General features: G+C 44.1%; 1 protein-coding gene across 15 annotated transcripts in view; it reads right to left on the bottom strand.

The window, feature by feature from the left end:
* The window catches only part of LOC128696962 (uncharacterized), a 35900-nt gene extending 10660 nt beyond the window's left edge, over positions 1–25240 (bottom strand). For 2 of the 15 annotated variants that reach the window (XR_011393305.1, XM_070095117.1), the window contains exons 1-5: positions 25094–25240; positions 24331–24558; positions 19552–19648; positions 18369–18475; positions 18044–18178 (exon numbers count right to left, since the gene is read on the bottom strand). Coding sequence is in view for 1 of the 15 variants with exons in the window: in XM_070095126.1 (XP_069951227.1) it covers positions 18044–18178; positions 18374–18475; positions 19552–19648; positions 24331–24363 (367 nt within the window). In the remaining 14 variants the exon portion in view is untranslated. Of the gene's footprint in view, positions 1–18043; positions 18179–18368; positions 18476–18499; positions 18872–19551; positions 19649–24308; positions 24559–25093 lie in introns of those variants that run through there. The other 13 variants (XR_011393304.1, XM_070095126.1, XM_070095115.1 and 10 more) reach the window with 11 other exon arrangements.
* Between the last annotated feature and the right edge of the window lie 851 nt (positions 25241–26091).

The following is a 26091-nucleotide window of genomic DNA, read 5'->3' as shown; positions in this document are numbered from 1 at the left end:
GATAGCTTGAAGTTTATTACATAATATATTGTGGTTGACAGTATCGAAGGCCTTTTGCAAGTTACCATACCTATGAGGTTCCCCTTTGACATTTCAGGTCTCAGGTAATCCATCAGATTAATAAGGGAGGTGTCGGTTGAGTAGGATCTTCTAAAGCCCGATTGATAGCTATGGAGAATGTTGTTGTCATTAAGGTACTTAACTACTTGAGAATACACCGCCCTCTCTAGAATTTTAGATATTATACTGAGTATACTAACAGGCCTATAGTTGCTTACATCAGACCTACTATTTTTCTTGAAGATAGGAGTAACTCTGGCCTCCTTGAACCCCTCCGGTACGGTATTAGTGGTGATTGATAGATTTATTATGTGAGCAATAGGGATTGACAGTTCAGAAGCACCATCTTTTAGGAACTTAGACGGGATGTTATCAGGGCCTGTGCTCTTAGTTGGGTTTAACCTGCTTAGTTCTTTTTGAATAAAGTCATGAGATACACTTACTAGTTGACAACTGTTTGGGGTTACCCCTTTATTGGTATAGTATGTTTGAAACTTATCAGTGTGTGTTAAAGGTATTTGATGCAGCTGGTAGTTTACTTACTAGTGTTGATGCAACAGATGTGTAGTAGGAATTAAAGCAATTTGCCACCTTAGATGTTTCGTGGCATACCTCATTATCGATAGTGAGTACTATGTTAGACCTATCTACTGGCTTATGGCTATACCCCAACTGTTTTAGTTGTTGCCAGAGATTTCTGGGGTTATGCTTATACTCTTCAATTTTTGAGCAGTAGTGCTTTGCCTTTGCTCCTTTTATAAGTCTCTGTACTCTGTTCCTCACCCTTTGGAATTCATTTAGTGCTGCAATATCCTGTCTGCTTTAAATCTTTTTAGCAGCTGGTCTCTGAATTTCATATTATCTAATATCTCAGTAGTCATCCAGGGTTCAGTTCTTCGTTTAATCCTAACCTCTTTAACTGGTGCAATTTTATCAAGGATGGTAGTGAACACTTCTGAATTTTTCACAGGCATCGTTTACGTCCGTGCAACTTGTTATCTCTGTCCAGTCACAATTGTGTAGCCTATTTACCAGTGTTTCTTTACTGTAGTTTCTAGTTGACCTCATTTTTATTGTCCTGTGTAGGCCTATCCTATCCCTAGTGATTTTCCTGGTGCAGTAAATGATGAAATGATCACTAAGACCTGTGGTAATGACGCCTGACTGACTAATGTTCTCAGAGCGGTTACAAAGTATGTGGTCAATTAGGGTGGCTGAGAACTGTGTGATCCGGGTTGGAGTATTAATTAGTTGAGTGTAACTATTTAATCCTACAATGGTTATTTAAAACATCTAGGGTGACGTCACCACCCGCGGCAGGTCTGCTCACCTGTCGTCAATTTTAATTTTTTTCCGTTTTTTTTTTTCGTGTATTTATTGTACTATTCTTTCTAAGATAATAATTGACGATTTAGCATCATAATACAGTGGGTTATACGTAGACTTACAGCCAATCAGGAACCTCCTGGGAAAATTTGCTGATGTCATGGAAAATTCCAGTCTCGGGATGGCCGGGATATATGCTTCAATATAACGCTATTGTAGCTTCTACGGCTTATTTATCTATCACAATTGATCTAATATGACATAATAAACAATATAAATAACAAAGAACTATGGTAAATACTCCAGAATGAATAATATATGGTATATTCCCCGAGCGTTCCCACGGGAATATAAGATTCCCATAGTTAGGGATGGCTTCCATTTTCCTCCTATCACCTCCAGGGTGCTTACATTAAAGAAAACGGATATGGGTAACTACGATATACACTCGTAATGCACTATAAACCTGAGAAAAATGCTATTTTCTCGGGGAAAAAAAAAAAAAAAAAAATCGGTGGGTCGGCTGTTTCGCGGATTTTCTCGGAAGTTATTCACATATATATTGACGTACTGTCATTAATAATAGCAGGAATGCAATGAAATTCACAAACAACATAAAGGAAAGATTGTTTTACAAACAAATGATTAGCATTTTGAGATAATAATTTGTTTTTGATTTTTGTGAGGGCAAAAGTCAGATATTTGGCCGGCTAAATGTCAAAACCATACAAACTTTATATTTTTTAAGAATTAAGAAAGGATAAATTACAGTAAAGTTTACCATGATAAATAGTGTTTAGCATTGTTTTATGCGTAGATAATGCCAAAACAGCTTCTTCATGTCCCACATCGACGGTACCTTGCAATATGTATGATTATTAGTAAATATTTTTTTTCTCAGTTGTTTTTTGAGCTATCTTATTGAAACTTGGTCACTTTACAATGGAAAGGTGCTTCTTTACGTACAAAAAAAAAAAATGAAAGAAATCGAACGAAAAATAAAGAAGTTCAGGTGCTAACGCAATTTAAGGGCTGTATTCCCTGGAGAGCAGGCGAGAGAGATGCATGATAATATACACCTGGAAAATTCTAGAGGGATTAGTACCAAACTTGCACAGGAAAATCACCCCATATGAAAGCAAAAGACTCGGCAGGAGATCCAACATTCCCCCAACATTCGACTGAGAGTCGAAGATCAAAATGAATTTTTTATGAGAGAGCCACAAAATTTGATTAACACAAGCCTATCCGATGTTATCCTGACGCCAAATGACTTCGAACAGGCGATAAATGACATGCCCATGCACTCTGCCCCAGGGCCAGACTCATGGAACTCTGTGTTCATCAAGAACTGCAAGAAGCCCCTATCACGAGCCTTTTCCATCCTATGGAGAGGGAGCATGGACACGGGGGTCGTCCCTCAGTTACTAAAAACAACAGACATAGCCCCACTCCACAAAGGGGGCAGTAAAGCAACAGCAAAGAACTACAGACCAATAGCACTAACATCCCATATCATAAAAATCTTTGAAAGGGTCCTAAGAAGCAAGATCACCACCCATCTAGAAACCCATCAGTTACACAACCCAGGGCAACATGGGTTTAGAACAGGTCGCTCCTGTCTGTCTCAACTACTGGATCACTACGACAAGGTCCTAAATGCACTAGAAGACAAAAAGAATGCAGATGTAATATATACAGACTTTGCAAAAGCCTTCGACAAGTGTGACCATGGCGTAATAGCGCACAAAATGCGCGCTAAAGGAATAACAGGAAAAGTTGGTCGATGGATCTATAATTTCCTCACTAACAGAACACAGAGAGTAGTCGTCAACAGAGTAAAGTCCGAGGCAGCTACGGTGAAAAGCTCTGTTCCACAAGGCACAGTACTAGCTCCCATCTTGTTCCTCATCCTCATATCCGACATAGACAAGGATGTCAGCCACAGCACCGTGTCTTCCTTTGCAGATGACACCCGAATCTGCATGACAGTGTCTTCCATTGCAGACACTGCAAGGCTCCAGGCGGACATCAACCAAATCTTTCAGTGGGCTGCAGAAAACAATATGAAGTTCAACGATGAGAAATTTCAATTACTCAGATATGGTAAACATGAGGAAATTAAATCTTCATCAGAGTACAAAACAAATTCTGGCCACAAAATAGAGCGAAACACCAACGTCAAAGACCTGGGAGTGATTATGTCGGAGGATCTCACCTTCAAGGACCATAACATTGTATCAATCGCATCTGCTAGAAAAATGACAGGATGGATAATGAGAACCTTCAAAACTAGGGAGGCCAAGCCCATGATGACACTCTTCAGGTCACTTGTTCTATCTAGGCTGGAATATTGCTGCACTCTAACAGCACCTTTCAAGGCAGGTGAAATTGCCGACCTAGAAAATGTACAGAGAACTTTCACGGCGCGCATAACGGAGATAAAACACCTCAATTACTGGGAGCGCTTGAGGTTTCTAAACCTGTATTCCCTGGAACGCAGGAGGGAGAGATACATGATTATATACACCTGGAAAATCCTAGAGGGACTAGTACCGAACTTGCACACGAAAATCACTCACTACGAAAGCAAAAGACTTGGCAGACGATGCACCATCCCCCCAATGAAAAGCAGGGGTGTCACTAGCACGTTAAGAGACCATACAATAAGTGTCAGGGGACCGAGACTGTTCAACTGCCTCCCAGCACACATAAGGGGGATTACCAACAGACCCCTGGCAGTCTTCAAGCTGGCACTGGACAAGCACCTAAAGGCAGTTCCTGATCAGCCGGGCTGTGGCTCGTACGTTGGTTTGCGTGCAGCCAGCAGCAACAGCCTGGTTGATCAGGCGCTGATCCACCAGGAGGCCTGGTCACAGACCGGGCCGCGGGGGCGTTGACCCCCGAAACTCTCTCCAGGTAAACTCCAGGTAAATGAAAGGCAGGGGTGCCACTAGCACAATGAGACAACACAATACGTGTTCGGGGCCCAACATACATAAGGGGGATTATTATTATTATAATAAAAAAAGAAGCGCTAAGCCACAAGGACTATACAGCGCTGCAGGGCAGGAAGGAAGCGAGGGCATCAGGTGGCAAAAGGGAGATGGATGAGTAATAGGTTACGGATAACAGCGGGGTAGTGGATGGTGAAAGGGTAAAGGGCAGCAAGAGACTGAACTAGAAAGGGCTGAGGGGAGTGCGAAAAGTATCATCAGAGTTTGTGGAGTAAATCAGTCGTTGTCAAGAAGTCAATGAGAGTGTCAGGATTAAAGGAGGGTCCATCAGCAAGAAGGGAAGGTAAAGAGAGAGTAGTAGAACGAAGACAACGTGGGAGGTAAATTCTGCGTGCTCGTTGATAGGGAGGGCAGTCTAACAGAATGTGGCTAATCGATACTGGAACTTGACACTGCTCACAGAGAGGAACAGGGTGCCTCTCCATGAGATACCCATGAGTAAGACGAGTGTGGCCAATGCGAAGGCGGGAGAGAGTGGTCTCCCAACCTCGGCACTGATGACAAGAAGACGGCCAGTAACCTATGCTCGGTTTAATAGAATGAAGTTTGTTACCGAGCAGAGTTGACCAACATTGTTGCCAACGGGTGCGAAGGTGGGTAGCCATTGCAGCAAAATAGTCCAGAAATGGAACACCTCCATAGGAAATTGGTAGGTCATGTACTGCTGACCGCGCAGCAGTGTCTGCCTGTTCATTGCCCTGTACGTCGACATGACCAGGGACCCAACAAAAAGCAATATCTTTATGTTTGGTAGAGATACGGCGTAGCCGAAGTTGGATACGGAGAACTAGGGGATGAGATGTATCAAATTTTCGTATAGCCTGTAGAGCACTAAGGGAGTCTGAGACTACTACAAATGATGACACAGGCATAGATGTGATACGAATAAGTGCTGCAAGAATGGCATACAGTTCAGCAGTAAAAATGCTAGCTGAAGATAGTAAATGCCCCCGCACAACGCTGTCCGGAAACACTGCTGCGAATCCGACGCCGTCTGAAGACTTTGAGCCATCTGTGTACACATCGGTGGCATGAGAATGGGAGTGGAAGTGATCAAGAAAAAGAGAGCGGGAAGCCACCGTAGGCAGTTGAGCTTTCGAGCAAGGGAGTGAGAAAGAACAGACCCGAACAGCTGGAACTTCATAGGGGGGTAGGGAAAAGTGAGATGCTACATGAACATATAAAGGTGGTAACTGAAGGGAAGACAAGAGTGAATGTAGGCGAAGAGAAAAGAGACGGAGCAAACAGGGGCGGCGAACGAATAAAGAATGTCTACTAATATCGGTGACCATTCTATAAATGGAAGGATTGTGTAGATCGTGAGAGCGTACATAGTAGCGAAGGCAATGGGCATCACGGTGATCAGACAAGGATGGAACATTCGCTTCTGTATAGAGGCTCTCAACAGGGGAAGAGCAAAAAGCACCAAGGCACAAACGTAATCCTTGGTGATGGATAGAGTTAAGGCTAGAGAGAGTAGCAGGAGAGGTCGCGGAATAAATCTGGTCACCATAATCGAGTTTCGATAAAACGAGGGCTGAATGTAGGCGAAGCAGAGTTCGACGATCAGCTCCCCAGGAAAGATGAGCAAGGGTTTTAAGAAGGTTTAGCCGGCTGTGACAAGTTGCCTTCAGAGAGGTAATGTGAGGTTTCCAGGATAACCTACGGTCAAAGAGAAGGCCTAGAAACCTGACTGTATCACGTTCGGGGATACGGGAGCCATAGAGATACAAAGGATGATCGGAGATAACAGAGCGTCTAGTGAAAGTAATTTGGTGAGTTTTGGTACTTGAAAATTTAAACCCATGCGTGGTGGCCCAAGTGGAAACACGGTCGACCGCATGCTGGAGAGAAACTGCAATAAGATGACAGTCAGCGCCTGCACAAGCAATAGCGAAGTCATCAACATAGAGTGATGACCAAATATTGGGTGGAAGAACAGAGGCCAAATCATTTATAGCAAGGAGAAAAAGTGTTGTGCTTAGAACACATCCCTGAGGGACACCTTCACCTTGGACGAAGTCCGGAGAAAGAGCATTATTGACTCGAACACGGAAATGTCTGTCAGTTAAAAGGTTCTTACGGAAGGATGGTAGACTGCCTCGGAGGCCTAAGGAATGGGCCTGGGCCAAAATATTATACCTCCAAGTTGTGTCATATGCCTTCTCAAGGTCAAAAAGTACGGCAATAACTGAGTGATTATTCGCAAAGGCATTACGAACATACGTATCCAAGCATAGTAAGGGGTCTATGGTAGAACGACCCTTACGAAAGCCATATTGACTAGCGGAGAGACTGTTGTGTGTCTCTAAATACCACATTAAACGTCGATTTACGAGACGTTCCATCACTTTGCAAACTGCACTAGTAAGAGCGATGGGACGATAGTGGGAGGCATCATGTCCTGTAGTACCCGGTTTGTGAAAAGGGAGAACAATGGCAGATTTCCACAGCTGGGGAAGAACTCCTTGTGCCCAAATAAGATTGAAGAGGTGTAAGAGGACTACAAGGGCTGACCGATGTAAATGTTGTAACATACGAATATGAATGTCGTCAGGCCCAGGTGCCGATGATCGGCAAGCTGAGAGCGTTGCCTCCAGTTCTTGAAGTGTAAAAGGCACATTATACTGTTCTTCTCTGAGAGAAGAAAAGTCCAAGGGTACTAACTCTCTGGCAGACTTTGAGGAAAGAAACGAGGGGCATAGATGGAGCCCACGGGAAATATGGACCAGAAAGTGTGCCAGGTTCAATGGCAACGTCGAGAGGGTTTGCTACATCAACACCAGCGACCCGTAGAACAGGAGCCGGGTCAGGAGAGTATTTACCACTCAATTTCCTCACTTTTTTTCCAGACTGCACTCACAGAAGAAGCAGAGGTGATGGTGGAAACATAGTCTCGCCAACAAGTGCGTTTAGCTTCACGGATGACACTGCGAGCGATCGCACGCTTCTGCTTAAAATCAAGAAGTCTCTCAGCAGTTCTATTGTACCGGTACCTGCCCCATGCAGCACGTTTCAAACGTACTGCACGAGCACAAGCAGGAGACCACCAAGGCACGCACTTCTGAGAATGCCTGCCTGAGGTTTGGGGTATAGAATGAGAAGCTGCGGTATAAACTGACGTCGAGAAGAGATGTAGGAGCTCGTCAATGGAGGATGAAGAAGGAACCTCACTAAAAGCAGTGAGGTGTGAGTAAAGATCCCAATTTGCCCGATCAAATTGCCAGCGAGGGCTATGGAAAGGTGGTGAATAGGAAGGAGAAGTAAGAATGATCCGAAAATGATCGCTGTCATGTAAGTCCGGTAGAACAGACCAGGTGAAGTCTAGTGCAGTGGAGGAAGAGCAGACTGATAGATCGATGCAAGAGAGAGTATGAGTACGAGGATCAAAATGGGTGGGAGTACCCGTATTTAAAACATGGAGGGGGTGAGAGGCGAGAAAAGCCTCCAACTGGATGCCACGTGAGTCACAATGAGACCCCCCAGAGGAAATGGTGGGCATTAAAATCACCAAGTAACAGAAGTGGTGGTGGTAAAGATGAAACAAGAAAGGCAACGTCTGGGATAGAAAATGCTCGAGGAGAGAGATATAAAGAACATATTGTAAGCCACTTATTCAAGTGGATACGGGCTGCAGTGTAATGCAGCGAGGTATAGACAAATAGTTGACAGTACGGAATATCATTGCGTAGAAGGGCACTTTCATTAAAGGTCCCATCTGAGAAAGGATCCAAAGAATACAATAAATTATAGCCTGAGATAGGTTGGAAGACAGCCGAGTGTAATTTTGGTTCTTGTAAGCAAGCACCAACAGGGGAAAACCTGGAAAGCAACATCTGAAGCTCACCCTGATTACCCCTGAGGCCGCGGATATTCCACTGTAAATAGGCCATGATTGGCGATGAAGAAAATACCAGGAATCTGTAGGTAAAGGCACCTACGGCCTAGAGGGGTTAGAAAAGTCAACGTGTGGTGGCATTGGAAGACGTTCAAGTAGTGAAGGAACGGAGCGTTGCGAAGAATGGGGTTGTGAAGATGGAGGAGAGGGAAGAGAAGGAACAGGAAGTGAATCAGTGTCCATTGAAGGTTTAGTCTCTGCAATATATTCTGAAATGGCTTCAAGTGTTTCTGAATTCAAAGATGTATGGGAAACCATATTGGAGATAGAAGGAGGAGGGTGAGTAAAGATTGGGACAGTAATGGACAGTACCAAAGTAGAGGGGGAGGGAAGAGTGTAAGGGACTGGAGATGAAGTGTGGGGGGGGGGGACAGAAGAGGCAGAAACCTGGGAGGTGGCAGAAGAGGGAGAAACTTGGGAGGGGACGGGGGTGGAAGGCATAGTACGAGGAGGAGGGTGAATCTCCACACTTGTAATAGAGCCAGAGAGAGGGGAAGAACTAGGTACAGAGACTGGAAAGGTAAAGTGTGGAGGTGGAAGAAGGGAAGGAAGGGGCAAAGAAGATTTGAGCAATGTGGATTTTTTGGACTTATGAGAAGTAGAAGGGCGATTGGTATTAGGTGTCGTACGAGGCCTTTTTGATACTGGGGCTTGTGAGGAAGGACGTGAAGATGTGAGAACAGACTGAGTTGTAGTCGGGACGTCAGAGCCAAGGACAGCAAAAGGATTAGATGCCGTAGTGGCTATGGGAGGGGTAACAACAGAGGAGGCTGCAGAAGATGGGACCCCAGAAGTGGGGGGATGTTTGGAAACACGAGAATAAGAAACACGGGGTAGTCTCCCTTGGAGGCGGAGATGAGTAACTGCCATAGCATAAGGGAGACCTTCTGCCTCTTTGAGGCAACGGATTTCACGTTCATTTAAGTAGACCTGGCAACGGCGGGAGTACGAAGGGTGAGCTTCATTACAATTAAGGCATGATGGAGGTTGACTGCAAGATGTATTAGAACGGTCGTCGGCACCACAGACTGGGCATTCGGCCATAGATCTGCAATATTTCGCTGGGTGACCAAAACGCCAGCAATTTCTACATTGTTGCGGTGTAGGTATCACCTTTCGAACTTGTAACCGATGTCCCGTGACATATACAGAGGACGGGAGTTCTCGGCTGTCAAAAGTTAAACGAGCCACATTACATGGGCAGGAAGGACATATGTGTCTACTTTGAGGATTGGGAGATCCTGGAGTCCCAGCTGTTCAAAAATGTCATTGCCACATGACTGGAAATTCTGTTGGACTATGGTATGGGGCAGAATGACAGTACCACTACAAGAATTGAGAGAAAGATATTTTTCAATAGTGATAGGAGTAGTATCGATATTCGAAAGGAGAGAAAGATCATGAGCTTGGGTAGCATTCTGGACAGTGACGATGCACGTACCGCTCTTGAGAGCATGAAATGAAATATCTCTACCAACATGATGCAGGAGCACTTTGCCAATACTATGGTCAGAAAGGTAGGCAGAAGAAGTCGGTCTTAAAGTAAAGAATTTAGTCCATTGTGTGGTCCAAAACTGAGCGTGGAGAGGGAGTGCTTGAAGTGTCGGTCTTTTCGGAGTAGAATGGGAAGGTAACGAAGGAGCATCATCAGGAGATTGATGTTGGCGTTTAGGAGTAGGACCGGAGTTGGTCTGGCGTGAAATGGGCAGGCGATTCGAAAATTGCCGTACCGTAGAGGGAGAAGCCGGAAGCATAGTCAAAGGAGAGCGGAGTTCAGACAAATCGAAGGAGTCAGTCGAAGCCCCGGTACCTGAAGCGGGTGAGGAAACAGCACCAGCAAGAGGTACAGGGGCATCAGGAGTGACCGAAGAGTGGTCTAAACACAAGGCAGGGTCAGAATGGGGTGCGGTATCAAGAAGGGGCCCGGGGGTAGTGGGTTCATGGATTGGGTTCTCCATGGTTAGGTTACTCCTTTGCTTTTTGTTTTTAAGAAAAAAAAAGAAAAGAAAATAAAAATAAAAAAAAGAATAAAAAAAGGGGGGAGCGGGGAGGAATAGTTCCCAGGAGGAATGAAAGGGCCGGAAATCTCCCTCCGCGCCCAAGAGGACCTCAGCACCGCTAGTAGCGCAGATGCAGCATGGAACCCATGCCATACCCTACCCTTCATGCCAGTAAACCAGCAATCCGGGATAGCAACCTCACATCTGCCGAGCTACCTCGGTGGACAAAAGAGAGGGCGGCCGGATATCTGCCACAAAGCATACCTCCTTCGGCCACCACCCCCGGAATCCGAAAGGTGGCTTCCAGAGATACACCCATCGCCCGAAAGACACCCAAAGCTACTCCGGGATACTGGAGAGGGATCGGGACATCCCCAGGCAATCCAGATTCCACGGCAAACTACGCCACTGCCAAGAACCTCAACAAAATGGGATGGACCCCGGTGTCCTTTCCCCTACCTAGGAACTAGCGCGCCTGTGGGAGAAATCCCAAAGGCCAAAAAGAGGAAGGGCAAAAGGAAGGGGTGGGGAGGAGGAGGAGGAATGGAAAAAGGGGAGGATGGGATAGGGGAGGGGAGAATGGGGGGTAATTAGGTTCGGTCTGAGGAAGAAGACCGACAGGGCTAATTCCTCAGACCAAGAGCCTCTTCACCACGCCAAGAAGCCCCCCTTGAAGAGGTACATAAGGGGGAATACCGATAGACCCTTGGCTGTCTTCAAGGCACTGGACAGGCACCTAAAGTCTGTACCTGACCAACCGGGCAGTGGTTCCTACATCAGTTTGCGTGCGGCCAGCAGTAACAGCCTGGTTGATCAGACCCTGATCCACTATGAGGCCTGGTCTCAGACCGAGTCGCGGGGGCGTTGACCCCCAAAACCCTCTCCAAGTAAACTGCAAGTAACTGTTGTATCACCTACAAGTAACTGCTGTACATGTCTGCAGGTAACTATTGTACGTATTTGCAAGTAACTGTTGTATGTATCTGCAAATAACTTCTGAACGTATTATCTGTTGACCAGTTGCAAATGTTGGAATATATTCATATAGTTTATTTAGACATAATACATAGTTGTACAAGGTTATAGTACTAGTTGGGTGTACATGCCAAAAGCCCCTTGTATGCAGAACATTATGTGCAGCTTAAAATTAACTTAATCTTAACAAGCAATGAAAGGTTAAGTGATAGAAATTACCATAAACAATTTACAATATGAAGTACAATCGAGTATTTGAAACGATGAAATTTGAACATTTCGATACTGAAGCATTATAGTTGTACAAATTTGTCGCATTACAACGTATAACAAACAAGATGATCAATTTACTGTATGGTGTTTTGAAGTTTTAAGATTCAAGTAATTGGGAGAATTATTGGTAATGTTAAATATTGAGTGTTGATTATTTAGTCCTGGGCGAATAAGTGGTTTTTTAGAAGTCTTAAATTGATTTTCAGGCCTGGTTACCTTAGTATGTTCTGGTAATGAATTCCAGATTTTGGGGCCTTTTATGTGCATAAGAGTTTTTACACTGTGATATGGACACGAGGTACACCAAAGAGAGATCTGTGTCTTGTGTATTTAAGTACAAACATTAATACAAGGTGTAGAAGACTTATAACTGTTATCTTACTAGAGGGTTAGTAACCCAGAATAACCCAGCATTGTCATGTTAAAAAACTGGCTTATTTCCATTAAACGTTCTGCGGTATGGTTATATTGATATCGACTCAACGCAGCATGTTTTAAATGTACTGTGTGGACGCATGTAGGAGACCACGAAGGTACGCATGTCTGAGAATGCTTACTTGAGGTTTGGGGGATAGAAAATGTCGCCACAGTTAGGACTAAGGTCGAAAATTAAATCAATAGACGACAAAAGGGGGTCCTCACAACAGGTGGTAAGATGGGAGTATAAGTCCCAATCTGCTTGAGCAAATTGCCCACGAGGGTTATGAAACGGTCGGTATATGTAGTAGAGGTAAGAAGGATAGGAAAGTGATCACTATCATGTAAATCTGGAAGAACAGATCACGTGAAATCAAGTGCAATGGGCGAGGACAGATAGAAAGGTCAATGCAGGAGAGAGAGTGATTGTGGGAGTCAAAATGGGTAGGAGCACCTGCATTTAAAACATGAAGAGGGTGAAAAGTGAGAAGTCTAACTGATCACCACGAATGTTGCAGTGGGACCCTCCCCACAGGTGATGGCGAGTGTTAGTCACCCAACAAGATAGGCGGCAGTAGAGAAGAAATTAAAAACGCAATACCAGAGATACAGAATGCACGGGAGGAAGATCAAGAGAGCGAACTGTAAACCATCTGTGTAAATAAATCTGAGCTGCATTATAATGCAACGGAGAATGAATAAAAACTTGTTGATACGGTATATCAACTCACACAAGAAGTGCGCTTTCATTAAATGATTCGTCGGGTAAAGGATTTGAAGAATGTAATAGCATGTAGCCCAAAATGGTGTGATTGACAGCAGAATGAATTTTGGGCTCTTGCAACCCAACACATACTGGGGACAACTGGGAGAGCAACACTTGGAGTTCTCCTCGATTACCTCTAAGGCCACGAATATTCCACTGTAAAAAAGACATTATGTACACAAATAAAATTGGCAACAATAAGAAACGATAAAACCTATGGGCTTTTAGGATCTGTAAAGTCAACGTGCAGGGGTAATGGTAAGTGTGTAAGCAAGGAAGAATGTGAATGTTGTGGAGGAATAAATTGTAACAAGGGTCGTGCAATAGAAGGGGTAGAAGTCACGGAGTCCATCAGGGGTGTCGTCTCTGCAATATAGCTGGAGACAGCATCTAATGTCTCAGTTAAGGAAGCCAACAATGCCATGATGTCAGACAGGAGAAGCATTGCAAGGAAAGGTCGGGGAAACTATGGAGGCATCCAAAGAGGTCTGAGGGGGGGGGAGGGAGTATGAACCTGGAGAGATGCATTGGTTGGGGCAGAAGAGGCCTGCAGTGTAACAGGAGAGGAAGGAGGTTGGAGGGTAACTATGGAGGAAGACTGATGGGGAACAGAGGAAGAGGGGACTACATGAGGGGGGTGAACCTCTACCTTCATGAGAGTTGGAAAGGGGGTAAGAACGAGGCTCCAATGTAGGAAATATATTCTGTGCAGGTGATGGATGTGAAGAAAGTGTAGGTGTGCGAAGTCTCGCAGACTGAGAAGTGAAATGAAGGAGAAGTAGGAAGTGGTGTGGAGGTAGGAGTGTCAGAGGATACAACTGCAAAAGAATTAGAAATTTTGGCAACCCTGGAAGACACAGATGCAGAGGGAATGGGAGGTGGGAGGACTCTCGAGGTTGAAGGTCTTCGGGCTACCCGAGCATATGGGACACGAGGAGGTTTACCTTGAAGGCGGAGCCGAGAGACAGCCATAGTGTAGGCGAGGCCCTTATGCTCCTTAAGATAACAGATCTCTTGTTCATTATGATAAACCTGGCAACGATGTGGAAAGGAAGGACGAGGTTCCCTGCAATTGAGACAAGAAGGGGGAAGACTACATGACGTACTGGAATGATCTGCTGCACCACAGACCGGGCTGTGGAAAATATTGTATATTTTCCAAAAATATAGTGTATTTTTGCATGTAATTTAGTGAAATACATTGCAGTTAGTAAAAATTAATTTGGAAATAAAGAAGGAATCAGCAGCAGGGTTAGCATTGCTTGGGAAGAGATGCCATGTTTTGAACTGGGCAAGATGAGAGTTGAGAGTAAGACACATGTGCAACATCTGGGTATCTTTATTGTAGACGTTTCGCCATCCAGTGGCTTTATCAATACAAATTCTAGGACATAACTTGAAGACAGTAGAACTATGTACAGAAGATGAGGTAATCAGTCCCTCAACCTAGGAGTAGGTGCGAACAGCACCATAGTCGTGGAGATTCTGAAGCAGAAGAATCCTGGCGCTTATATAGTAACGTCAGGTGAAGCAGACGAGGGCAAATTCACTGGTAGGCGGGACTACGACAACTACTACTACAACTAACCCATCTCTTTGGGAAGGACCTACTTCCACTGGGAAATCCCGCCTACCAGTGAATTTGCCCTCGTCTGCTTCACCTGACGTTACTATATAAGCGCCAGGATTCTTTCTTCTGCTTCAGAATCTCCACGACTATGGTGCTGTTCGCACCTACTCCTAGGTTGAGGGACTGATTACCTCATCTTCTGTACATAGTTCTACTGTCTTCAAGTTATGTCCTAGAATTTGTATTGATAAAGCCACTGGATGGCGAAACGTCTACAATAAAGATACCCAGATGTTGCACATGTGTCTTACTCTCATCTTGTCGGTATTATATACCATTTCGTACACAACTTGTCAGACACTGCAACATCATGGAATCTTAATTCTGAGGACATGTACATAACCTTCACGACTACGACAACTACTACTACAACTAACCCATCTCTTTGGGAAGGACCTACTTCCACTGGGGAATCCCGCCTACCAGTGAATATGCCCTCGTCTGCTACACCTGACGTTACTATATAAGCGCCAGGATTCTTTCTTCTGCTTCAGAATCTCCACGACCTTGGTGCTGTTCGCACCTAATCCTAGGTTGAGGGACTGATTACCTCATCTTCTGTACATAGTTCTACTGTCTTCAAGTTATGTCCTAGAATTTGTATTGATAAAGCCACTGGATGGCGAAACGTCTACAATAAAGATACCCAGATGTTGCACATGTGTCTTACTCTCATCTTGTCGGTATTATATACCATTCGTACACAAGATGAGAGTTAGTGAAATGGGAAAAATATCTTGTAGCTCTGGAGGTTATACGTGCTTGAAACCTCTCAAATAGGAGCAGAATTTGTCGGAGGTTGTGGATGACACACCAAGTAATCTCCAGACAAATTGGCGAGTGTTATTAATATAAATTCCCTTTCTGATATACAAATGTATATATGTATTCATTAACTCAATTTAACATACAGTCCATATAATTTATATTAATAGTTTTACCAGAATTACTGGTGATGCTTATTTCATTTGGAATTAATATAGGTCCAGAGAGACTTGTGGAAGTACGAGAGTAGTGGGTATTTGAAGGGTGGCATTTTCTGGAGACCTAAAATGTCTAAAAATTCCTACATGTCTCTAACACTTGATATGGGCTGTGGCTCGTACGTTGGATTGCGTGCAGCCAGCAGTAACAGCCTGGTTGATCAGGCTCTGATCCACCAGGAGGCCTGGTCACAGACCGGGCCGTGGGGACGTTGACCCCCGGAACTCTCTCCAGGTTACCAATTGCTGGTATCTTATGAGGTTCATCCAGGTAATTTTAATATTCCACATGGGCATTCCACCACAGATCTGCAGTGTTTAAGGGGGTGTCCAAAATGCCAGCAATTTTGACACTGTTGGGGAGTGGGAACTACTTGATGGACCTCTAGGTGATGTCCCGCAATACAGACAGCAATGTTACTAGGAAAGCACCTCCGCCCACGAGCAGACAGGATGTATCTACCTTGAGGATAGGGAGGTTCTGAAGGGCTAATTGTTCTAAAATATCCTCACCACAAAACAAAAAAATCACTGTACAATGGTATGCGGCAAGACCACAGTACCACTGCAAGAATTAAGGGTAGCATGCTTAAGAACAGTGACTGGTATGTTATCTATGGAAGTGATGCGGGAGAGAGCATGAGCTTGCTCTGAATTCTGCACTGTTACAACATGCACACTGCTTCAAAGAGCATGGAAAGATATATGTTGTCCAACAGGTCATAAAAGAGCTTTACCAATTCAGTGATCAGAAAGATAATCAGTTTGAGATGTCGTTTGTAAAGAAAGGAATTTTGTCCATTGCATACTCATTTGTCTGGTGTGCAAAAGTAGCGAGTGTCGTGTAGGTCATTTTTGAGTGGTCATCGATGAACCGTCATCAGTAGGGTGTCATGGACGCTTAGGTGTAGAACTGTGGGCGGTTTGACTAGAGGGAGGTGGGCGATCCGAGAACTGTTGCACTGTATTGGGGAAGCCGGACGCATTGTGAAAGGCATGCTAGAAGCAGCGGCATGAACAGAAACTTGTGACACTGCAGCACCTGAAGCAGGTGACGAAGTGTCACCAGCAGAAGGTACAGGGGTATGAGAAGGGTTGAGAGAATGGTCCGATAATGAAGCCAGGTCAGAACAAGGTGTGGGATCAAAATGGGGCCTGGGAAGAGGAAGGGTTTCACTGGGTGAAGGTTCCATAATAATAGGTGTATCTTCCATATCTTCTTTCTTGTTATTTTAAGAAAGAAGGAAAGAAAAAAAAAAAAGGGACAGCGGAGGGAGAGGCTAGGAGGGGCCAAAAGCTCCTCCCCTCATCTGAGAGGGCCTCGAGCCCAATGGCAGGGAAGATGCAGTGTGGAACCAGTGTCATACCCTACCCTTCACACCAGTAAACCAGCACTCTGGGACAGCAGCCTCATATCTACTGAACTACCTAGGCGGACAAAAGAAAGGATGATTGGAAACCCGCTACAAAGCATACCGCCTTTGGCTGCCACTCCCCAGAACTGGCAGGCAGCTTTTAGAGATACACTCATCATCCGAAGGGCACCCTGCCCATGACCCGGAAACTGGGAAGGGAGCAGGGCATCCTCAGACAATTCAGATTCCATGGCAAATCACATCACCCCCGAGGGACATCACGGAAGGGGACGAACCCCAGCACGCCACCCCAACACCTAGAAACTAACGCTAGAGGGGAGGACCCCAGAGGCTACAAACAGGATGGGGAAAAGGGGATGGTTGGGAGAGGGGAGGGAAGGGAAAAAAGGGAGGGTATGAGGAGGGGATAGGGAAGGGAGGATTGGGGGGTAATTAAGTTCGTTCGGAGGAAGACCAAAAGGTCCAATTCCTCAGATTGATAGCCTCTTTACCACAACAAGGAGTCCCCCTTAAAGAGGCCTGCTCCATGAGCTTTTTCATACCTCGTCTTAAATCTATGTATGGTTCCTGCCTCCACTACATCACTTGCATTTCCTAACTACTCTATGACTGAAGAAATACTTCCTAACATCCCTTTGACTCTGAGTCTTCAACTTCCAATTGTGATCCCTTGTTTCTGTGTCCCCTCTCTGGAACATCCTGTCTGTCCACCTTATCTATTCCACGGAGTATTTTGTATGTCGTCATGTCTCCCCTGACTCCCCTGTCCTCCAGTGTTGTCAGACCGATTTCCCTTAACCTTTCTTCGTAGGACATTCCCCTTAGCTCTGGAACCAGCCTTGTTGCAAACCTTTGCACTTTCTCTAATTTCTTGACGTGCTTGACCAGGTGTAGGTTCCAAACTGGTGCTGCGTACTCCAGTATGGGCCTGACGTACACAGTGTATAGAGTCTTGAACGATTCCTTATTGAGGTATCAGAATGCTATTATCCGGTTTGCCAGGTGCCCACATGCCACAGCAGTTATCTGGTTAATGTGTGCTTCCGGCGACGTGCTCGGTATTATACTCGCCCCAAGATCTTTCTCCTTTAGTGAGGCTTGCAGTCTTTGGCCACCTAGCCTATACTCTGCAGTCTTCTTTGCCCTTCCCTGATCTTCATGACTTTGCATTTGGCGGGGTTAAATTCTAGGAGCCAGTTGCCAGACCAAACGTCCAGCCTGTCCAGGTCTCTCTGTAAACCTGTCTGATCCGCATCTGATTTAATTCTCCTCATTAACTTCACATCATCTGCAAATAGGGACACTTCTGAGTGTGTACTCACCTAGGTTTGGTTGCAGGGGTCGATTCATAGCTCCTGGCCCTGCCTCTTCACTGGCCCACCAGGAGGCCTGGTCACAGACCGGGCCGCGGGGGCGTTGACCCCCGGAACTCTCTCCAGGTAAACTCCAGGCCTCTACTGTGTGTGTGAGAGAAAGAGTAAGAGTGTGAGTGCATGCCATTAAATGTCAAAAAAATCTGAATATTTGTTTTTTCAGAAGACCCAGTATGCCACGGAAAATACAGTTGTCAGGAGCTCAGAAAAGAAAGATTTCCAAAGAATCGAGCAAAAGAAATGCTGCCATCTTGACAAAGACAAAACGCCTTACAGAACTTTTCTCTGCTTCCGTAGTGGACAACATAGAAGCTACTAATGAAGAACCAGTACCACTACCAGATGTTTCTTCCGAGGACCCACCCGCATTACCAGATACATCTGCAGAAAATAAAAAGAACATACCAGATCAAGATAGTAATGATGATGAATCACCACAACCACATTCTACAGATACTTGTGTAGACTTGGACAGTGAAGCGCCACCATGTGATTCAGACTCAGCCTTGTGGTTTTGTCAGAAAAAGCACGTTTCCTTTCGGTCAACTGCCACCATATAGATACCAAAAGCCCGACACCAAAAATAAATACGCATTGGTAATTATTATATAGTGTAGATGGAATATATTACAAACTGAAAATTATAGTCAGTTAAAGTCAATAAAATTGAGAAAAACAAAATCAGACGTCTTCGAAATATAACATTTTTTTTTTCGAAAATTGCTGTTTAACATTCGTTTTAGTTCATTTCTTATTTGTAATTCAATTTAATTTCCATGTTGAGGGCCCCCCAAACCTAAAGTGCTCTGGGCCCATCAAGGTCTAAATCTGGCCCTGATCAAAACTAAGCACTAAACCCACAAGAGAAGTCCAACATCAAGGAGACCGCTTTCAACACGAGTCCTTGGACACTGTTCATTAGAATTACGAATAAGTAGCAAACGAGCGTCTTTGGGCTAAGTGTCCAGGGCGTTTCAAATACCAAGGTTTAAGCCACGTTAACACACAGTAACAAGACTGTGTTAGTCCCTTAGTAATTACCAAGTAACAACCATCCCTCCTACCCCCTCCCCATCACCCTCCCACCAGTAACAACTAACTACTCACCCCCAAACCCCTCCACCAGCAGCCAACCCCCGACCCTTTCCCTAACGACCTTCCCCCTCCCCACAAACAACCACTGACGTCATTACCCCCCTCCACCAGATCAGTGGCGCCATTTAGTCATGGAGGTCAAGAATAGTGGCGCCACTAGTCACTCCTCTGCCATCCACCACATCAACACCTCCAGCTCTTCCAGTTCCATCAACCTGTGATAATTTAAAAAACTTGGACTCGGCTTAGAAAATATTTAAAAAAATTTTCTTTCTACAAAATGTTGAAGCAAGCGTTCTAAATACATAGCAAGACTTTCAAACTTGCTTACTGCAGTTCATGAATAATCTAGTAGTCCATACTTTTATCTTTGCAGACATTGTTTTGGCGAGTTGCTGCTGGTGATGACATCTCCGAAGACTTGCAGCTGCCCACGACACGGCCTTCACCACACAGCAGCTGCCCACAACATGGGGAATATTAGATAAACTTAGACATTTATTACATTTTAATTAATAATCTTTTCTTTATCATAGCAATGTTCAATGAACACACACACACAAAGGTGTTAAAGGAAAACAAAAATAGAAAAAGGAAATAACTATGAAAAGCTTCAACTGCTGTATTTGTCAGCAGGACAACATTCACACAATTCGGGAGCTTTAAGCTCGGGAAAAAAAAAAAAATTTACCAACCCCCAACCCTACTAACAATAGTAGTAATGAGGCGAATAGCCTCAATACTGCCATTATTAGTAGTTTGAGGTATGATACATTTTTAAATTTCATGACCTTGTGTCAGGAAGCTGACAATACATTGTTGCAACACTGTTTGCAGTGAAGATTGGGCAATGGATAAACACTTGTGCACGCAGAAGTCTTCTAACAAGCTATTATGATGCCCTCTTGTCTCCAGTGTTCTGTCTTGTTTGTCAGGACGACTCTGCGACAATAAACCCTCCAACTTGTTTAACTCCATAATACATTACAACCTAGCCAAACCTACTCCTAATATCCCTTAGACGCCTATTTTTAACTGGAAAAAAAAAAAACTTGCACTACTCAGTCAAGTTAAGAAAGTCAGGTTTGACTTTCTTTCATAGACCTGTTCCCCGAGAGTTCGCCGCCATCCCCCCCCCCTTCAAACTATTTTACGTACGTGCACATTTAACCAAATAAAATTTCCCAAACTAGATACATTATCCACAGGGGTTATACACAGCTTGAGTAATATTAGGCAATCAGGTTTGATCCAAGGAAGGGGAGGCTACTTTCAACTGCTTGTATCAAGATACCTTCACCAGTACAAAGACGCCCCTTGATGGGCATCCAAATTTAACATTAAGGTAGTTAGGATCATTAAGACAACATTGTATTTCCCCCTACACTTCCACGTCCCCCATAGCATACTAGGGGTTATCTAAGCAGTTGAAGGCCTGCCGTATACCAGTTTCCTAACACACACTACTATGCTAGCCTGAATTTATAACCTACCTTACCTGCCAGTTATGGCTGGCATCCTAGGCACAACCTGAGGACCACTACATTCAAGCCCTCCCCCCACTATTTTTCTGTTTCTAACCCAGCAGGGTTAATAATCCTATTCTCACTAATACCAATCTAAATCACCCCCCCCCACCCTAATTACACTCATCAGCATCAGATGTTAGTGAATTCTTTCTGCCGACTAACACTCCACTTCAGATCACAGAGGTTTTCATTTTTATCATTAACGTCTGCTGCCAGAAGCGTTACACTTCACTGCTTACAAACTATCAAACCATCTGAAATTCTGAACGCTAATACTTTTATATTCATAGGAACCTGAACGCCGCTTAAATTTTCCAAAAATGACGAAATTGCGTAAACTCAATGAATCAATATTTAACTTTGCACAGTTTGGCCAAAGGCATAAAATACGTAGAACACCCACCGCAACCACTACCCAAAGCCCGAAACCCACCAACATCCCCACTGAAACCATGTAAAATAACAGATTCCACACAGCTACTGAAGGTCGTTGGTGGGTTCCAAGGCCCACAGTTCTACGTAATCTATGCCTTCGGGGGAGATTACTCTCCCCTGCTATATGCATTCATAATGCATATAGCAGATTCTCCAGTTCTTAACCTACCTAAATATATAAAACTACTTACAATACACCTATGGAAACCAACAGTGGAAAAGCAATTCGAGACTAAACCATACCACGGGCGGGATTGAACGACGGTCTGTTGTTTTGAGACTGACCGCGGGTTCAATCCCGCCCGTGGTATGGTTTGTTTGCAATCGTGTCATTACGGTTTCGTGAGTCAATTCCAGACTATCTTTTGATTTCTCTTGGACGAGTATCAAGTCAGACTAAGGGTCAAAAGGTGTAATAGACCACATGACAGGTCGCAAAAACCATGGAGGGGGAGGGGGTGAAATTACAAAGGACGTCAGGCGACTAAGTTCAAACAGTAGTGGTACAGACAGTAGCAGTAAAAGCAGTAGTAATAACAATAGAAGTGTAGGTAGTGCTGGTAAGATTTGCGGTAATACCAATGGTGGTAGTGATAATGCTAATGGTGGTAGTATTAGTACTGGTAGTCAGTCTAGCAGTAAGTCCTGGTAGTAGTGGAGGTAGTAGTAACATTAATAGTAGTAATAGTAACAATATTCGTAGCTGAAATATTGTCTACAAATAACAGTGGGGAAACTGCAACAAGTTAACCTTCAATAATAAAGTTCAACAGGAGCTTACAATAGACATGAAAAACTCCAATATTCCTGTTGGCCAATGCTAGGCAAGAAATTAGAAGTAAATAAAAAGTTTGGCTAAGAGACTGACCATCTTTTATCAAGTTTAGAGCGTAGAACTCAAAATTAACTCCAATTTAGTCTCTCAGACTGTCACCTCTGTAGTCGAGATAAAGCCTAACCCTCAAGCGAAACATTTCATGAATAATAATACCTGTCAATGTGTCTCTTACCAACCTGGTATTGTACACCATTTATATGAAAACAATCAAAGTTAGATAAATCTGGTCCAGGAACAAAGGTCAGGTGCAGTTGAAAGTGGTCTCAAAACAACCCAGGTTATACCGAAACGTCTGAAGTTTCCTCCCTCCAAGTGTCAGTTTTGTGAACTTAGTAAAACAAAGCAACATTAGATTTGCCAAAGACATAAAATACGTAGAACACCCACCGCAACCACTACCCAAAGCCCGAAACCCACCAACATCCCCACTGAAACCATGTAAAATAACAGATTCCACACAGCTACTGAAGGTCGTTGGTGGGTTCCAAGGCCCACAGTTCTACGTAATCTATGCCTTCGGGGGAGATTACTCTCCCCTGCTATATGCATTCATAATGCATATAGCAGATTCTCCAGTTCTATACCTTACCTATCCTACTTAACACCACCTAATTCTATAAGTTATTTTGACAGTTTAAACTAAATAATTGTAGACCTACACCCAGGGCCGGATTACCGCATAGGCAAACTAGGCATTTGCCTAGGTCCCCGCACATTTGGGGGCCCCGCGGGCCAAGGGGTTCAGGGGCTCATCCAAGACTGCGCACATGGTACAAGTGCAAAGGGGTCCCTACCTAAAAAGTTAGTGTTTGGAGAGTAAAATTGATTTTTAAAAATTAATCAAAACAAAAATAATGAAATAAAATAAAAAAATAAATAAACCTAACCAAGATAGTTATAATGGCTGTTGGTAAATGGTTTTGGTTGTCTTGATGTACTTTCCCTATTAAATTTAATCTAAATAGCCAGAATGTATTTAATTAGACCTTAAACAGGCTCACACCGACCCCACCCCCAAGCTGGAAGGGGTCGCTTCGCTTACCCGTAACTCAAAAGGGCCCCGCCAATCTGAATAGCCTAAGGCCCGGAGACTTCTTAATCTGGCCCTGCCTACACCACAACTAAGCAACATACTCCAGGTATAAACCTTACTAATTTGCAGAGCAGAGGCGGCGCATGGGGGGGGGGAGATGAAGGGACGTTAAGGTAAGATCAAGTGTTTCTAGGTGAGATCAAGGGGATCTAAGTAAGATCAAGAGTGGTCTAGGTAAGATCAGTCAACAAAGTCTAAATATATACTGTATAACCCAATTTCAAAACAAATGCATCCCCCTCCCCAAGACGCTCTAATTCAGACTGGAATCTTAAGCGCTAAATCCACACCAAATGATAAATTTTTTGAACTTCAAAGCATAAAATTACTTGGCCAGGCCCTCTACAACTCTACTGAAAATAGGAAGATTTGGTTAATTCCACATTTCTGAGGAATTATTATTGATTTTTCCGGCTATAATATATTCTGCCTAAGGAACATTTATCCCGTCATGTGAAGCTAAAACTTTGGCTGTGTAGTTTTAAAAATAGGTTAGACAAATGAGTGGTTGAGACTTCGACCTGCCTAACATGGGACAACATGCCTGCTTCAGTGCTCCTTTCTTATGTCTTAATTATGGGCATCAAGACTTCTGCCATTACCCTCACCACACTAAACTATCTCAATATAATTATTACGGTAGATTAACACAGAATTACACAATCAAGTCAGGATGACATCTATATTTTTGTTAGGGTATTTATACTCCCCCAGGATGCGACCCCTACCAGTAGGCCTGCTCAGGGGCAGTAGGCCTGTTGCAGTGTTCCTCCTTTATGTGAACAGTGACAATGGATATAAATGAACATGCCCACTTGTGCCTAGGATCGAATCTCGGATCTTCAGTTGACGCCACTACCGAGCCATGATATATTACTTACACATTTCATTTCAGCTTCCTACAATCTTGCAGGATGGGTATAGACTGCATAATAAAGATATTAGACTAACTAAACCTTCCTAAAATCTAATCAGTCTTCAGTTCTAAGCTTTAGAACCCATTTCTCCAATTTTTATTTCCACCCCATTCAGGGTAACCTATATTAATATTATAATCAAGAGATTTCATCTTTGGTCGGGAGATAAGCTAATACTTCCCACGAAGCTACTTTTGATATCAATTGCTTACAATCTTTCCTATACTCTCCCCACCACCTTCCTACCTAATACAATTACTATCTGCTTCAGTAACCAAACTTTAGTGGACTTATATCCTGGAAATACCTTACAAGTGGGCCCTGCCCACCTCTAACGACGTCTCCAACTGCTGTATCTCCATATAACACTAAATGTTATGGGTCACACCATTTACTAGTGTGGTTGTTTCCAATCCTCAGACTGGTCAAAGTTGCTGTGTTGATCAATGTTGCAGCAGACACAGCCAGGCACAACACTCCTCAGACTAGTCAAAGTTGCTGTGTTGATCAATGTTGCAGCAGACACAGCCAGACACAACAATTCTCAGTTACCACACCTGAAACAAAACACATTCACATTATAACCATGAACATTACACAGTTATAGGTAAACATTACCATGTAATATAAACTGGTAACATTACTGCCTGACTGATATACCATTAATGTTTAACAGAGTCATGCTATCTTTTTCTTTAATAAATATTTCTTTCACATAAACCTGATGACTAACAATTTGTTTACATGAAAGTCTATCTGGATCACAAGGCTCAAGTTCATTGGATCAAGAGACCTTCACTAAGTTATTTTTCAATAATGGAAAAAAATAGCCCAGAACTGGATACACCATTATGGGTTATGTAACGTCTAGTGTGAGAGTTATTGTTTGATCAGAGGAAGGGGAGAAGCTCCAGTTCCTCGCATCAAAACCCCTCCACTAAGGTCAATCACCCCGCCCCCCCTCTAAGACATTAGACCCCAAAGAAAATTAACTTAAAATAATAATTTGGTGACCAAACTGGTGGTGGGGACCAGGAGCTGCAGCTCAACTCTGCTGTTGTACTGACAAATACGTCACCAGACAATACTTACGTTATTTAGGTGTATTAAAAGAATGGGGAAGCAGTAAAGCCGGCCGGGGTGGCAGGAGGATCAACACGTCTCTCCTGTACGATCACTGAATTTCAACTGACCTTTAGTGCTTTTGAGGTTGGTCACTGTCCTGATCTTTACTATAACACCATTGTCCTCATCGCCTCCGAGCCGTGTGGACGAGCTGCGCAGACGCTCCTGTTTGAGTTTGTTTTGCGCAGTTTACCTGATTGAGCTGCCCCTAGCGTTGGTTGGTGGAAACTTTATTTTCTCCAACATGGCGCTGAATAGCAGAAGAAGAATCAACACTGTCTGCATTGAGATGATCCGTGGTGCTGTCACAGGATCCAACATGGATTTATTATTACCAGCGATCATTCGCGATACCTATGGTATAGCAAATGAGGAGATATGTGGTGTCGCATTGAATGGAATGACAAGAATCTTCGTTAAAATGACGTCTGCACAAGTCTACGAGGCAGTGGTCGACAAGTATCAGGAGACCATCATACCGGTTAATACAGCTGTGTCGGTGAGACTTCATGATGTATCTCGACATTACACCTGGGTGAAAATCAGGAATGTGCCTTTTGAGGCGACTGATTTTGATATCACCAGTGAACTGCGTACTTATGGGACGGTTCACGTAGCCACAGCAGGGAGATGGGCAACTGGACCGTATGCAGGTGCGCTGGAAGGCGCGTATTCAGTTAAAATGACTCTTCGACACCCTATTCCTTCATATATTGTGTTGAAAGAATTAAGGACTCAAGTCTATGTAACGTATGCGGGGCAACAACGTACGTGTCGGCTATGTGGGTCATATGACCACATCGCGGCGCAGTGTGGGAAACGAAGTGGGTACCCGGCACAACAGCAACGGCAACAGCAGCAACAGCAGCCAGTGGACGAGGTTGGCGATGAGCGAGAACAGTCTCTTGCTACACCGCCCCAACAACGGTTGTCATGGAGTGAGGAGGTGGACAAAGAAAAGGAGC

The sequence above is a fragment of the Cherax quadricarinatus genome, chromosome 49, assembly GCF_038502225.1.
Source record: "Cherax quadricarinatus isolate ZL_2023a chromosome 49, ASM3850222v1, whole genome shotgun sequence".
NCBI lineage: Eukaryota > Metazoa > Arthropoda > Malacostraca > Decapoda > Parastacidae > Cherax > Cherax quadricarinatus.
This window is presented reverse-complemented; position numbering and strand designations above follow the sequence as displayed.